Genomic DNA, 14940 nt, shown 5'->3' with positions numbered 1-14940 from the left:
CCCCTCTCCATTTCCAATTGGACAAAACACTGAGCCATTTCCGGTGTCAAGAGGTCGCTTTCACTCCACACAAAGTGAACCACTTCTGATGACAGATGCGCATGACTTGCCCTCACCTCAATGAAGAAGAAAGAATAAGGGAAAGGCAAGGACTAGAACAAAAGCAGAGCCTGAGAGGAGAACCGTGCAACAGCCTGAGCTCTAAACAAAATCTCCACCATCTTTTGAAATCCGCGTGCGGGCAAGGCTCTGAATCTGTTTGACCACAACCTTCTCACCCAGCACAAAAGATGATCCAGGTCCCCGCTTCAGGGTGGGATGGGCACTGCCATCTTCCTAGTTCTATTTTCTATTCTTGGGCATACTTGGTCAGTGGGTATTCTTTCCATTTCCATTTTCTGCTAGAAAGGGCATTAAGGAAGGCAGAATTATACCGCACCCTTATTTTCCATGGCACACTGAATCCTTCTTATCATCTGATGTAACGGAATTACGTTTCTATGTATCTGACCCATGCCACGCGGAGCTCCTGGAGAGCAGGGAGCCGTCATCATTTAATTTCTCTCTTTACTGCCCCCCCACACAAAAAAATAAAACAAGTGGATCACACAAATATACTCCTGACAAATGTTGAACAGGAGAGAAGGTGTGAGTCGTGACTGTTTATCTCATCCTACTAAATAGATGGTATTATTTAGCCCACTCACCTCGATATACGATTAGAAAGTACGTAGTTTTTAAGAAGTTTCCCAGAATTAGGATAGATGCACTGTGGTCCACATTCCTAAAAAGGCTGTTTTACTGGAAGAATCCAGGAAGAGATACGTATCTTCAGGACAAGGAACCAGTTAGAGAAAGAGAACAATGCTTTTTTTTTTCTCTTCAAGTCAAGAAAAATCCAGTTCTGGAGTTCTGTCTACATCAAAGTGAGTCGGACTGAGCAGCTCCCTCCCTCTTCATTTTATCTGCTTTGTCTGGATGAATTGCTCTGCCAGATTCTAACTGGGCCCTCAAAGCCAACCCTTTTATCTTGGGATTTGAGTTGCATGGGCTTGGGCTCCACCTTCATTTAAATGCCAATACCCTCCCACTAGAGGTTATTCCTTAGGTTCAAGTAATGCTCTCCCCAGAAGCTCTCTTTTTAGAGATCAGTTTAGCCTAAATTCCTTTATCAGAGCGGAGGGAGGTTTTAGAGTCAGGTGAACTTGAATTTAAATCCCTCTGGCTTCTGCCATGACCAGCTGTGTCAAGTCCCCCTTGTAATATCGGGAAAATGATACGTAACCAGCAAGGTTACTGAGTGAGATGGTGCAGGTAATATTTTAGCGTACAGTTTGGCAATAATACATGGTCAGTAAATCCCAATTTTGATGAGGACGCTGGGATGCAAATAAATGGGAGGGGAGCTGATTTGAAATTCTGGCCCTTTCCAGTAGTGGGTAGAAAAGCGCTCTTGGTGGGGTTAGGGCCCCATCATAAATAAAGCAGCTCTCATTAGGAGGCGCTCTCTCTTGTCACTTAATGAACGTCATTATCCTTGTTAAAGAGTCGGGCTCTCATTCATTGTTAAGTCACTCTTGGTCCTAAAGTACCTTTACATCTTAATATGGAACTTTTCTGATTAGCCCCTGAAATTTGTAGTATTCAGATCAACCAAAGTATATACGGAGGTTTCTCAGATGGTTTGAAAAAGTGGGACTTTTGACTGTCAGGTACTAGCTCTCGAACTGCACCCCCACTTTCGAACATGGAGAGAGTGTGTTTTCAGCTTGCAGCTAGGGTTTAATTTCCATTTCCTTCCAGTGGCTCTCCACGCTCCGAGGAGGTGGGGCGCCTGCCATCGCGTGTGGTTTTGGGGTAGTAAGCTCTCCTGGGCCGGCCGCCCGCCTCCACCCACAGAGGCGACCGTGACGTCACGGGCATCGCCTGGGTCCCCGCCCGGCCTATAAAGCGGCAGGTGCGCGCCGCGCCTCCGGAATGTTCGCACACCTTGTGCCTGCGCCCGAGTCGGAACGGAGAGATCCCGAGGCGAGCTCTAGGCGCTCCTCCAGCGCCCGAGCCCGGCCGGGCCGCGAGCACCGCCGCACACTCCCTCCTGCCCCCTCTCTCTCCCCCCACCTACTTTTCCAGCTGCAACTCCCGGCCGAGTTGCCCCAGAGACCGCGACGCCGCCGCGCCGAGGGACCAATGAGAGCCCCGCTGCTGCCGCCGGCGCCCGTGGTGCTGTCGCTCCTGATCCTAGGCTCAGGTGAGGACGTCCCGGCGTCCCGGCCCTGAGCTGCCTGCCGGCGCTTCTCCCACGGCAGGGAGCAGCTTTCCCGAGGGAGGCGTCCACGCAGCTCCCTCCCTAAGCTTGCTACCGGGGAGGAGGAGAAAAGCGGGCAGGTGTCTCTGACGTTCCAGGCCAGCAAGAGGCTGCCGGGGAGTCTCCGAAGTTTGACTTTAGTCCAGTTGCGGGAGACCTCAGGGATCCTGGGATCCAAATCCTTACTTTGACAGATAAAGAAACCGAGTCCAGAGAGGTGAAGTGACTTCCGCAGATCTTAGAGTAGTTAAGTCCCGGACCCAGAGGGCTGCCTCCTGCCTAAATTCTCCGTCTCCTCTGTCTGGTGATTTTATCTTGGTCTTCCTAGAGGGCCTCACAACGTTCCAGGGAGAAGCGAAAGCACCACCTTGATGCTGTTTTAGTGAGACCTACAAGATAAAGCAGGGGCTTGAAACTGTAGGCCCCAAGTCTCACCCAGTCAGTCCCCAGTTTCTCCCCTATGTAGGAACAAGGATGATGAAATAATGACAAGAGTCACTGTGCTCGAATACCATTTATATTGTTTTACAATCATATATGTAATCTTTTTAAAAATGTGAACGTGTGTTAGGAAAGTCTGATATTTATATCCAGAACCTGTCCATCCAAATGGGACGTTCTAGCAGACACGAATGCCTCTGGCACGTGAAGCGATGGGAACACACAGACAACATAAAGGACCTGTTAAGTCATTAGATTAACGTGCCTATCTGGCAGTGTTATTTGATGTGAAAAGTAGTGTAGACTGTCCGTGGAAAAGCAAACCTTGATGAAAGCAGCTCTGTAAACTGGAACAGCTGAGTTTGCTTGTTGGCAAAATGCGAAGATGCTTTCATAAGTGACTCAATCCCAAACAATAGCACATGTGCAATAACTGCTTTGATATCAGAAGATAAACATTTCTCCTGAACACAGCTGACTGGTGAGAAAGGCACTCTGCTTTACCTTCTCTTTTCTTCCGTTGTTCTTTCTCCCACAGCCCATTATGCTGCCGGATTGGACGTCAATGACACCTACTCTGGGAAAGGGGAACCATTTTCCGGGGACCACAGCGCTGATGGATTGGAGGTTACCCCAAGAAGTGGGATGTCCTCAGGAAGTGAGATTTCCCCTGTGAGTGAACTGCCTTCTAGTAGGGAACTGTCCTCTGGGATCGACTATGACTATGCGGAAGAGTATGATAACGAACCACAAATACCTGGCTATATCGTGGATGGTTCAGTCCGAGGTGAGTGGAGGATAAGGGCAAAACATAGCCTGTAAGATGTGTGTTTGCATGAGCAAAGCTGCTTCCAAAGAGAAGCCATTCCCTGGATCTTCGAGTGGCTTTCTTGTGTTTAGGTCTGTTGCATACCCCGTGGGTAAGCTACCAGCTGAGATGGAAGGAGCTTTGTGTGGGCACATCTGATATGTCCAGAGCTCTAACAAATGTTTTATGTCTATTAAGTCTGCTTCACAAGTGGGGATTGTTATCATTTTACAGATGTGATAACTGGAGCGCAAGGTTGTTTTGCCCCAGGTTCCACAGCCAGCAAGCCGTTGAGCCAGAATGAGAACTCCAGGGTTTGGTTCCACATCCTATGCTCTTTCCCACGGGAGCCCATGACCCCCATGCTGAGAGACAGGCGGAGACCTCAGCCAGTCCTCAGCCCCTGTGTCCATACCCCACCGCCATGGTTCCCTAAACACCTGCATTTTAATACAAATAAGGGAACAGAAAGTAATGGGAAAGGAGCAGTTGGACTTTAGCCTTTAAGGACCAGGTGTTGAGAAACTGGTGATCCTAAAACAACAACAACAGCAGCAGCAACAACAATAATAATATGAGTTTCTGGAAATATTAAAGAAGGACAAATATGCATGGATTTCAAATTGCTAAAATCATGATTTAACCCCAAATCCCATGTGTTAGTTAAATAATAATGACCCATAGTTTTGTTCTCTCTGTTATCTGATCTTTAAAAAAAAAAAAAAGCTTAAATTAGCTTAAAATGAAGAGTACCAAAGTAAGAAGTAAGTATTGTTCATTACCCTCATACTACTTTGGAGTTTCAGGGCAGATGAGTAAATCGGCTCTAAATATCCTAGGAACATTCACTATGGAGGCAGGACTTAACGCCCCTTCTCTCCCCACCTTGGTTTTCCTGACTCCGCCCCCTCTGTCTGGCTCCCAGAGCTGATGAAGGCACAGCGGGTGATACCGCAGGGACAGTGACCGGGTTGAGTGGCAGATGGGAAAAGCTTCAGGGAGCACTCCCCTTTACTCCTGGCTTGGTAACTTGTGCTTTTATGTAAGGTGGGGAGGAGGTGCATTTATACTTCTTATTTTTGGAGATGAGATTAGAAATTGTTCTCTCAAAGAGGTTTCAAGTTCTTAACGTTTCAAAAGGCCAAATAAGTTGTTAGCTGTGAAACTGACTAGTGCATTGTGAAATAGTGGAACTGGTGGTCGAACTCCTTGGAAAGGCTGTGGAGCCCAAGGTGTTGATGTGTGTTGCAGGCTTCAGCATAGTGACGATTAGTCTCTGTCTACAATTTGTAATATATCTGATAATGTGCCGTAATATTCATTTAAAATGTTTCCATTAGAGGACACATTCTAACTCGCGGTACTTATTTATCATCAAAGTTTCAATACAAAAATTGTATAACTAGTTAAACATTGCTCCTAATTTGACTATTAATGTTATAATAACCTGCTGAAATACTCATAATATTTATTTGTTGCTTCCTTAATCACAGGGTTCTATCTTTGATACCCTTGCCTATGTTTTCTAGTGTTTTCTGTTTAATGGATCATTCTGCGGGACCATTATGACTAATGGTATTATGACATTGTGGTATTTTCCTCTTTGCACTGGGCTCTGCTCAATACTAGATAAGCCTGTTCAGGTATTAGTATAACAAAATGCGCAGCTCCGACATGAAAACTCCTTCCTATATTAGCATGTGGGTGTGCTCTACCCCGCAGAGCTGTAACACTAAAGACATTTCTGTAGATCTAGAGTAAGATAAGTGAGTCTCTGAGGCATCAAGTACAAACATTTCTGGATTCCTATTTTCCAAACAGATTGGTCACAGAAATGAGCCCCATGGAATTAATTATAACCCATTATCATCTGTGAATTGCAGAAAATTGATTAGTTCTAATGTGTAATTCTCCATTTTTCCCCCAGTCTCAAGTAACACACAGTAAGGCCCAATTATGGTAAAAGTGAGCACAAGACCGAGATGAGTGAATAAAATCCACAAATATATTAAAGTCCCAATTTAATTGGTAGCATTGACCTATCCGAGAGAAAACATAGGATAGAGGGGGAATGACAGGCTTTGACACCCCAGCACTTCATTTTCTAGCCACGTGTCCTCGGACATGTTACTTGTTTTCATTCAACTCCAGTGTCGTCCTCCATATCACCCGGATAGCAACACATTCAACTGTGCCTGGGTTTAATCAAATTAGTGCTCATTACCAAGAACTTGGCATGTATAAGAAATTCAAGAAATGTGTAAGGTATTTCATGGATTGTTTTAGACAGGTAAATACTATTATCAATAATAGTAATACTGGTACAAATAAACTCAAAATACGTTTCTAAGGTAATAAAATAACAAGGAGGCTCAGATTGTAACGTGCCACACCATGCAGATATTCTCTTTAACCAATTATTATATATGAACTGTGTTAGATAATGAGAAAAATATGGCCATCGTCCCCGTGAACTCTCACTGCTGAGACTTCTTTCTCTCATGTCTCCAAAATGATATTCAAGATGAAGAGAGACTGTTGTCAATAAATCCAATAAATCTTATTTATTAATTTCTTTTAGTTGAACAGGTAATTAAGCCCATGAAAAACAAAACAGAAAGTGAAAAGACTTCAGATAAACCCAAAAGAAAGAAAAAAGGAGGCAAAAGTGGAAAAAACAGAAGAAACAGAAAGAAGAAAAATCCATGTGATGCAGAATTCCAAAATTTCTGTATTCACGGAGAATGCAAATATATAGAGCCCCTGGAAGCTGTAACATGCATGTGAGTTTTCCCAAATTACATAGAAATCCGTACTTGTAACGCTATGTCTGAAACTCCTCGATGCAGAAAGCCATTTATTTTTCCCACATAGAAACCAAGGGTCTGTAACCTTTTTCTGAAAGGACCAGCTGGAAAATAATTTAGGCTTCTTTGGTCAAGATCATGTATGTACTTACAGAACCAATTAAAATGTAACCATTTAAAAATTTAAAACCATCCTTGGCTTGCACACTGCAAAAAACCTGGCAAAAGCCCAGAATTGACCCATGGGCTATCGTTTGCTGACCCCTGCTATAAATATATTCATGACAATATTTATTTTACAACCTTTAAAAAAAAAAAAAAAGGACCTAAAGGTACTCTTCATGTAATGCTCCTTCTCCCCCAAAGCCACCAGCACATTCAATGATAGTGGATTGTATTAGCTGCAGAACAAGTCACTGAACTCATCAGTTGGTCATAAAAGGAGCACAAAGAATGAAAAGGTGTGTCTTCTCGGAATATCACACCCAAACTAATCTCAACTTGTTCTTATACTAATAGATCTTTGGCTTGAATACACTCGGTCTCATGGTTTTGAAATCCAAATAGATGGCATGACTTTTTTTTTTTTTTTTTGAGTGTTACAATTAAACGCCTATTGATAACCTGGAAAGTAAACCTAAAATATATGGAATGTTTTCAGTTATGATTATAATTTTTGAATGTGGGTTGTTTACAGATGTCATCAGGATTACTTTGGTGAACGGTGTGGGGAAAAGTCCATGAAGACTCACAGCATGGTTGACAATGATTTATCAAAAATCGCTTTAGCAGCCATCGCTGCCTTTGTGTCAGCCGTGAGCTTCACGGCTATTGCTGTTGTTATCACAATCCAGTAAGTACGGCGTCACTTACACATTCCTACTAAAATAATTCCAGGTTGGTTTTTTTCAGTATTTCTATCCCAATGTCCTATATCATATTTTAGATGAATTATTCTATCAGTGGCAAGTGGTCTTTGGTCATATCTTCACACTTCGTTGACAAAGATCGCAGAATTTGGTCAAAATTTATATTGTTTTGGCCACCATGGAAACTTAATATGTAAAGCCGTTTTTCAAACACCTTAGAAATTTTTTGAACTTAAAAATCGGTGGCTTTGTTTCATGTCCTATCTCCACTCATGGCTACCTCCAAATCCCAGAGTGTTGGTTTCTACTCCGAATATCTTTAAGCTTAAGGAAGCCTCCCAGAAGCTAATTAAGGCCCGGTTCATAGTAGGTTGCCAGAGATTCTGCTTTGGCACTAAAAAAATCAGAGAGCTTCAAACCAGGAGCCAACAAAGGATCTATCCTCTGCTTCTAGTAAAGTGCAGAATTCTAAGATGTCATAGCACGGTACTGATTGACATAGAGCTTATGCCTGTTTTGTAACTGCCAAAGGTACTATGGGAACCCAATTACTTAAAAAAAAAAAACAACACAAAATTTCCTCCCTATGGCATGGCGTGGGAAGGAGGCACAATTCTATTACTGTTCTACTCCTGCAATATCTGCCCTGTGCTCGCAATAACAGATCACCACACTTCACTTCATGGCCAATGCATGTTAGAAGTAGACTGTTTCTGGTAGTAGGCACTGGTGGGTATGTCAAAATGGCATTGTCTGTCGAACAGAAGTCAGTGAATTAAGGAAGCTGGGGGAGGGTGTGAATGGCTCTGTAATGACTCATGTGCTACTAGAGCTTGGGAAAAGCAATAGACTCATTATTCTAATTTTAGGTCTTGGTAAATTACTTTAACAACTGGATTGTGTACATGACCTACCACTCCTGCCATTCAGGAAGCAAGGGGTTATCTTCTGCCATTGTTTACTAGTAGTTTAAATGCAGATCAGATAATGATAAAAAGACACATTAAAAAAAACTGTTTTATGATGCACATAGAGTTTGATGTGCGGTTTAAATTTGTTTTGCACACCCTGGAAATTATTTTGACCTGTTAATACCTCAAGCCAGATATGCAAATAAGTTTAGGAAAAATACCCCCAGACAAAACATGATTGCTCGACATAGAAGGATAGAAGGGAAAAAATAGCCAGTTACGGAAGATGTTTTGAAACAATTATTCAAACTTGGGATCATTCAGGGTGAAATATTTAATAATCCTTCAGAAAAGTGTGGAAAAACTTTTTGTCATGTTGGCACTCTTAAAACTGAGCAGTGACTTTTCTCCTTTTCTACCATATTCTTGTGTTTGACACGTAAGAGCAAACAGTAGCCTCAGCCACATTTTGCCGTTTTTTCATAATTGAACTTTTCCCCCCAAACATCATGACAAGGTTCTTCTGATTTTAGGAGTAATGTTTAGTAGATGGATTAAAGACCTATTAAAAATAGAATTTCTTGTATACCACCAAGACATTATTAAATGATTTGAGTTTTACTAGAAAGTAACGATAAATAAAACTAAAAGGAAGTATTTATTACCTATAGAAATAAAGAGAACCCAACTTGTTTTGTAAGCTTGTGTGAAAAAATTTCAATCATTTAAATTAGTTGGTACAAGTGTAAAGTCCTTCTGTGGGAAAACTATACCATCTTCTTCCTCCAATTGTAAATGGCACCTGTGCTAAGTGTTGAGGAAAAAAAGAAAGAATGAGGTCTTGCCATTTGCAACATGAATGGACCTGGAGGGTATTATGCTAAGGGAAATTAGTCAGACAAAGAAAGACACATACCGTATGATTTCACTTACATGTGGAATCTGAAAAACAAAACAAATGAATAAACAAACAAACAAAAAGCAGAAAGAGACCCAGAAATACACAGAACAAAATGGTGGTTGTCAGAGAGGAGGGGGTAGGAGGATAGGCAAAAATGGGGAAGGGGAGTGGGAGATACAGGCTTCCAGCTATGGGATGAGTAAGTCATGGGAATAAAAGGCACAGCATAGGGGATAATATAGTAATGGTATTGTGATAGTGTTGTATGGTGACAGATGGTAGATATACTTGTGAGGGTAGCACATAATGTATAGACTTATTGAATCACTACGTTATACACCTGAAACTAATGAAACGTTGTGTGTCAACTATAAAAAAAAACACATATGATTGTGTTCCATGACTTCTGAAAGTTTGTGTCTCAAGGGGTGTCTATTTAAACCTCAGTACTCTGGGAATATGTTTATATAAAGTCACCATGAACATCCCCTTAAAAAGAATGGTGGTAATATTTTACAGCTGGGTTTAAGTTTAGTTTAGTGTAGAATACAGTGTAATGGCCTATAAGGATTCACAAAAAGGAATTCCCTATACTCATGAAAACCCAAGTCAATCTATAGATGCATAGAACTTTGATGACAATAGGATATCTTGTTGTCTGAAGGCTTCGAAAACGATACTTCAGGGAATATGAAGGAGAAGCTGAAGAACGAAAGAAACTTCGACAAGAAAATGGAAACGCACATGCCATCGCGTAACTGAAGATAATATTACAGGTTTGTGTTTGAAAGATAAATTTAGATGATATCCTATAATTTTGAAAAATATAGCATCTGTTATCTCGAATGAAGAAAATAAGTGTTCTTAATTATGAATAACTATGAACATTGGCTACATTAAAGTCTTATTCTTTGAGCGTGAGATGGAGTTTAATAGTGAGAAAGGACTATTATAAGGGATGTAAAGATGAGGCAGACACAGATCCTCTCCTCAAAGAAGTTAGTGTCTAGTAGATAAAAAAATAGTGTAAGGAACCAGAATGCTATGGCATTCCGGTCGTATATAGGGTGGCGTCGAAAGTGAGCCTCCAAGGACCGATGAGATTGGGACAAGCAATTATGAAGGAAGAGGAAGATTAATACTAAAAGATGGACTGGGTCACTTTAGAAACTTGTGACAAACAGCCTCATTCAAATGGGAAGAGGAGACAAAGAGATCAAGGACACATTTAAAGTTGGTTAGAAGAAGGAACTCCATGACCTTAGACATTCAGGAAAGTTGTCCCATCCTTAAGTCATTAATTCTCTACCTTCAGTGGGTTTAAGACTTACTTGAGATGCTGGTTAAATACGCACATTCCTAAGCCAAACCCTAAATCTACTAAATCCAGTATCTCGCTGTTTATAGAATACCGCAGATGCCTGAAGAAACACCATATTTAGCATTGGTTAAGCGCAAGCATTACGTTCTGCGCCTATTGCAGAATTAGCTCAGTACCTCCTGAAATGAATAGTACTTGATGCAGTGCTGTGCTCAGTACTTACTGCATCAACATTTACTATGGTAGCTAAGACCACCAACACGAAGATTTTTGGTTATTTAATGCAACTGAGATTTCTCAAAGTAGATCTGAGATGATTTTTGGAAAAGGAATATGCTGTGTTGGCACATAGTGGCTGCCATTAGCTGGTAGCTACTATTATTATGCCCTTGGTACTAATTATCCTAAATTAACTGTATATCACGAATACACTGAGCCATTTAATCTTTCTTTTTAATTATGTCCACTGCATAGATTTGGTTGGGAAAACTACTTCCCTTGAGTGTTGTTGTTTTTTATTAAGTGGAATTTGACAAAACAGGTTTCAGCATAGGCAGTGCTCCACCTAAGGAGGCATCTAACCAAAACGGGTGTGAAAGAGGGACTCAGGTCAAAGTGGTAGTTTGTCCCGGAAAAGCTTTTAGCATTTTTCAGAAGACATTCCAAGTTGATAAAAATTCTGATCCTGATTTTTTAAAATATTTTCTTAAAGGTATATTGAAATTGAGCTTCATCTCTAATATTTTTATTTTCTCTTTGATCAGGGTATCGGATCGGATCACTGCCAGGTCACAGCCATGAGTGATGAGTTGGTTCCTCTTTTCAGTGGATCATAAGAAAACAGAACCTTTTTGTTCTGATGGTTTTAAACTTTCAATTGTTGCTTTTTATGCTAAGTCTTGTTTCTGTACATAAAGATGCATGGAGATAAAAAGTATTTTTTCAAGTTGTAAATAATTTATTTAATATTTAATGGAAGTGTATTTATTTTACAGCTTATTAAACTTTTTTAAGCAAAGAGATTGAGAGTTTGCATATTAGTTTTGAGATTGCAAGACTCTAGGGTATTTTTCTCCTAAAGCTTAGATGATCATTTTGAAAGAAGTTCCTTCCCCTTTTTTCCTGTTTTTATGTTGATCTTCAAAACTTATTTCTTTCCCTAGAAAGCACTCTTAATGGAAAAGTATAAACTAGAGTAGTTTAGTCCTCCCACAAACACTAATATCCTAAATCAGACTTTCTTATTCCGTGTAGAACTTATTCCAAGTTCTGGTAATTTGAAAACTTCTAAAATCAACATGTGGCACTGCCCCTCTGTCACAGTAGACACAGATATTATAAAAGAAAGAAAATCCACTGCCCATCATCATCATCACCACAAACAAGAAAAAGACAAGAGTAAGTTTGAAGATTACAAGTATGGCATTTCAAAAGAACCAGGAAGTGTTTAGAAACGTCTTTCCTAATATCATGACGTGAATGCACAAAGCATCTAAAACCCACTACTCTTCCTCCCTTCACTTCATTTTTTTACATTATTTTAAACAAACACACGTGCATTTGTGGTGAGTGCTCTCTCGAGAACATTAATTCCCTGGAATGACCCACCATTTAGTTTCTAGCTGGCCAACTAGGTTACCTGCATACGAAACGAAACAAGCCAACCTGTGTAATGTATGGGGAATATTTTTGAGGCAATTAGCCAATACTAAGTATAATTCCAGCAATCATCTCACAGAATTTCATAAGTGAAAGGTGCCTTAAGCATCGAGAGTTCCATTTCTCTCTAGCATACCATTCTCCAAATCCTTCTCCAGTGATCATCTAACCAACTGGTTCCCAGCCTCACCTGCACATTATCATATGGGTTTTCAATGTCTAAATGCCTGGGCCTCCCTCCTAGAGCTTCCAATTTCAATAAACTAGTGTGGGTCATTGGTATGTGGATTTTTAAAAGGTCTCCAGATGTTTCCTACATGCAGCCAGTGTTGAGAACCTCTGATCCAACTCTGCTTGAATACAGTTTCCTCCACTTCATTCATACTTAAGGAGGATGATTCGAGTATAGTGGTAGGGATACAAGATAGAAAAGCCCTGACTTGGAGACATTTGCCACCCAGTTGGCGGGAGGGAGTATGTCTTATCAATGCAGTGCAATAAATAACCAGGTGAGGTGTGTGCCAGGAATCCATGGGAGCCCAGGGAGCTGTCACCTAGCCTGGCCTGAATAAGTCCGGGAGGGCTTTCTAGAGGGCTGCCGGCTGAGATTATCCTTGAAGGATGAGTGGGAATTATGTGGAGATCATTACAGGCACAAGCAAAATTACCAAGTCATCAAACAGTATGACCTGAAGGGGAAAATACGTAAAATAGATCAGTATTACTGAAACAGAAAGTACGAAGTCAACAGAGGCTGTAAAGACAGCTGGAATGGTGAGGACAGTGTCACATAGGGCCTTTAACGTATACTGCAGGCCATAAGGAATCATTCAAGCCAGTTGGTCAAGGGTAGAAACTTGACTAGATTTGCATTCCAATTAAGTTATAAGGCAACCATGTGAGGGAGGGACTTGTGCCAAAGCCAAAGGTCAAAAGATTGGCTTGGAAGCAGTGAATGAACACCAGAAGCTGAGAAGGTAAAGGAGGGAAAGAGAAACTCAACATGTATTTGAAAATTTGTAATAGATTAAAAATATGAAAGAAGGGTTATTATAAAAACAAGGCTGTGGGTAATGAGATAGCAAGGGAACTGAAGAAATCTGATGACCCTCAAGTTGCTGATTTTGGTGGCTAGGTGGATGGTGATGTAATTCTAAGTAGGTAATCTCTTGAAGTTTATTGAATATTCTAGATAGGAAGCATGGCTTTTTATCTATCCTTGGCTGAAGAATGGTTCTCCTCTATTTTGTAAAGACATCCTTTCTAGTTTGTAGTGGATTTATGGGAAAATAAGGACCAGCCCAGCCAATTAATCAACTGAATCAACTCTAGGCCTCACTTACATAAGAGATTGAGCCTATGAGTGGAAAAAGTCTGCATGTGTGATAATGAGTTCAGCTTTGGATCTGTTGAGTTGGAGATGCCAGGAGATATCTATTCAGCAGTTAGATACACAAATCTGAAGTTCAGTGAGTGGAAGAATTATATATTGGGAGTTGTCAAAATATGTATGGTAGTTGAAGCTGTGGAAATGACCAAGATTACCAAAGAAGGCTATAATGAATCCAAAGAAAATATATTTGTATCAACAAATCTCCCCAGTCATCACTACACAAGTATATAGAAAAGCCAAGCAACTATAGCCACTGTGAAGGTTCTAGGCATTTGCCTACTATCCCCTGTACTTTTCTAACTCTTAAAAAGTTTATTAAAACATTACAGTGGAGTAGAAGGAAAGAAAAAAAAACCTTACTTTTTCATAATAAAAATAATCTTAAAGTTATTGAGGACACAGATACCCCACAGATTATTCTAAGTGATTTACACTTCATCACTCCTCAAATCCTCATAATCTTCTTAAAAAGTAAATACATTTTATAGGTAAGTAAAGTAAGGCTCTGGGCACCAGGCTGGTCCCATTGATGGAGCATGCAACTCTTGATCTTGGGGTTATGAGTTTGAACCCCACATTGGGTGTAGACATTACTTAAGACCTTTAAAAAAAATAAAAAAGAAAAAATAAGTAAATAAAATAAAATATGAAAATAATAAAGGCTCAGAGAGACTAGGTAACTTGTCTATAGTCATACAGTTAGTAAATGATAGAGTCAGGCTTTCTGGCTCAAAAGCTGGCCCATTTAAACTACTTTCTCTACAACTCCTATAGTTAGGTTTTTATTTTAGGTTTAAAGAATGCCATCTGCATACCAATTTAGCATGGTTTAAAACTCCCACTCATAAGAAATCTGGTTTATTTCTTCAAGACTCAGATGAGGCTTTTATCTACCTCTGCTGCCTTCACAAAACTTCCCAGTCTATACCCTCCCTCACAGTACATAGAATACACCTTAGAATTAGCCCACAGAGGGGTAAGAAAGCTGGACTATTTATCCATAAATTTTATCCATAAATTTAAAATTGGTTCAGACTTGCTTCTGGGGTCGGGAAGGTTAATTCTCTGGAGCTTCTGGCCAGCTTCATGTGTAGGCAAAACGATCTTCAGTGATTGGAGGAAGTCCTCAGGCAATGAGATACAGGTGGGTGGTAGGTAGGGCTGATATGCTTAGAAACAGAAATGACTTGGGGTTTATGGGTGTGGCACAATGAGCATCTGCTAAAGTGGTTGGTTTATTGCTGAACAATTTAACTCTTATTTCTTGGCTATGTTGTCATTCATTCAATAAACAATTATAAATAATTATTAAACTCAGCTATGTACCAGGCAAGCATAGATTACTAAAAAGCAACATCTCATAAGTCCTAAGAAAAGTATTTGCAAAATTAACAACAGAAGGGAAATGGCAAAGTAACAGATTTAGATAGTTCCAAACTAGATAATAATCCTATCAATAATTAATAATTTGCTTTTTTAGACAGATCTGACCTTTATGAGGTATGAGTAAAGTAATGATACTGGT

The 14940-nt window shown here is 40.4% G+C and overlaps 1 protein-coding gene across 1 annotated transcript; it reads left to right on the top strand.

Annotated features, from left to right (window-relative positions):
- The first annotated feature begins 1923 nt into the window (after positions 1-1923).
- On the top strand, positions 1924-11365 carry AREG (amphiregulin). The gene is made up of 6 exons (XM_008693215.2): positions 1924-2248; positions 3285-3533; positions 6136-6337; positions 7059-7214; positions 9707-9818; positions 11128-11365. Exons 1-5 carry the CDS (start codon positions 1978-1980, stop codon positions 9798-9800), a joined length of 972 nt encoding a protein of 323 aa, XP_008691437.2. The 5' UTR covers positions 1924-1977; the 3' UTR covers positions 9801-9818; positions 11128-11365.
- Positions 11366-14940: the final 3575 nt, after the last annotated feature.

Source organism: Ursus maritimus, unplaced genomic scaffold (genome assembly GCF_017311325.1).
Source record: "Ursus maritimus isolate PB19 unplaced genomic scaffold, ASM1731132v1 scaffold_8, whole genome shotgun sequence".
Taxonomy (NCBI): Eukaryota; Metazoa; Chordata; class Mammalia; order Carnivora; family Ursidae; genus Ursus; species Ursus maritimus.
This window is presented reverse-complemented; position numbering and strand designations above follow the sequence as displayed.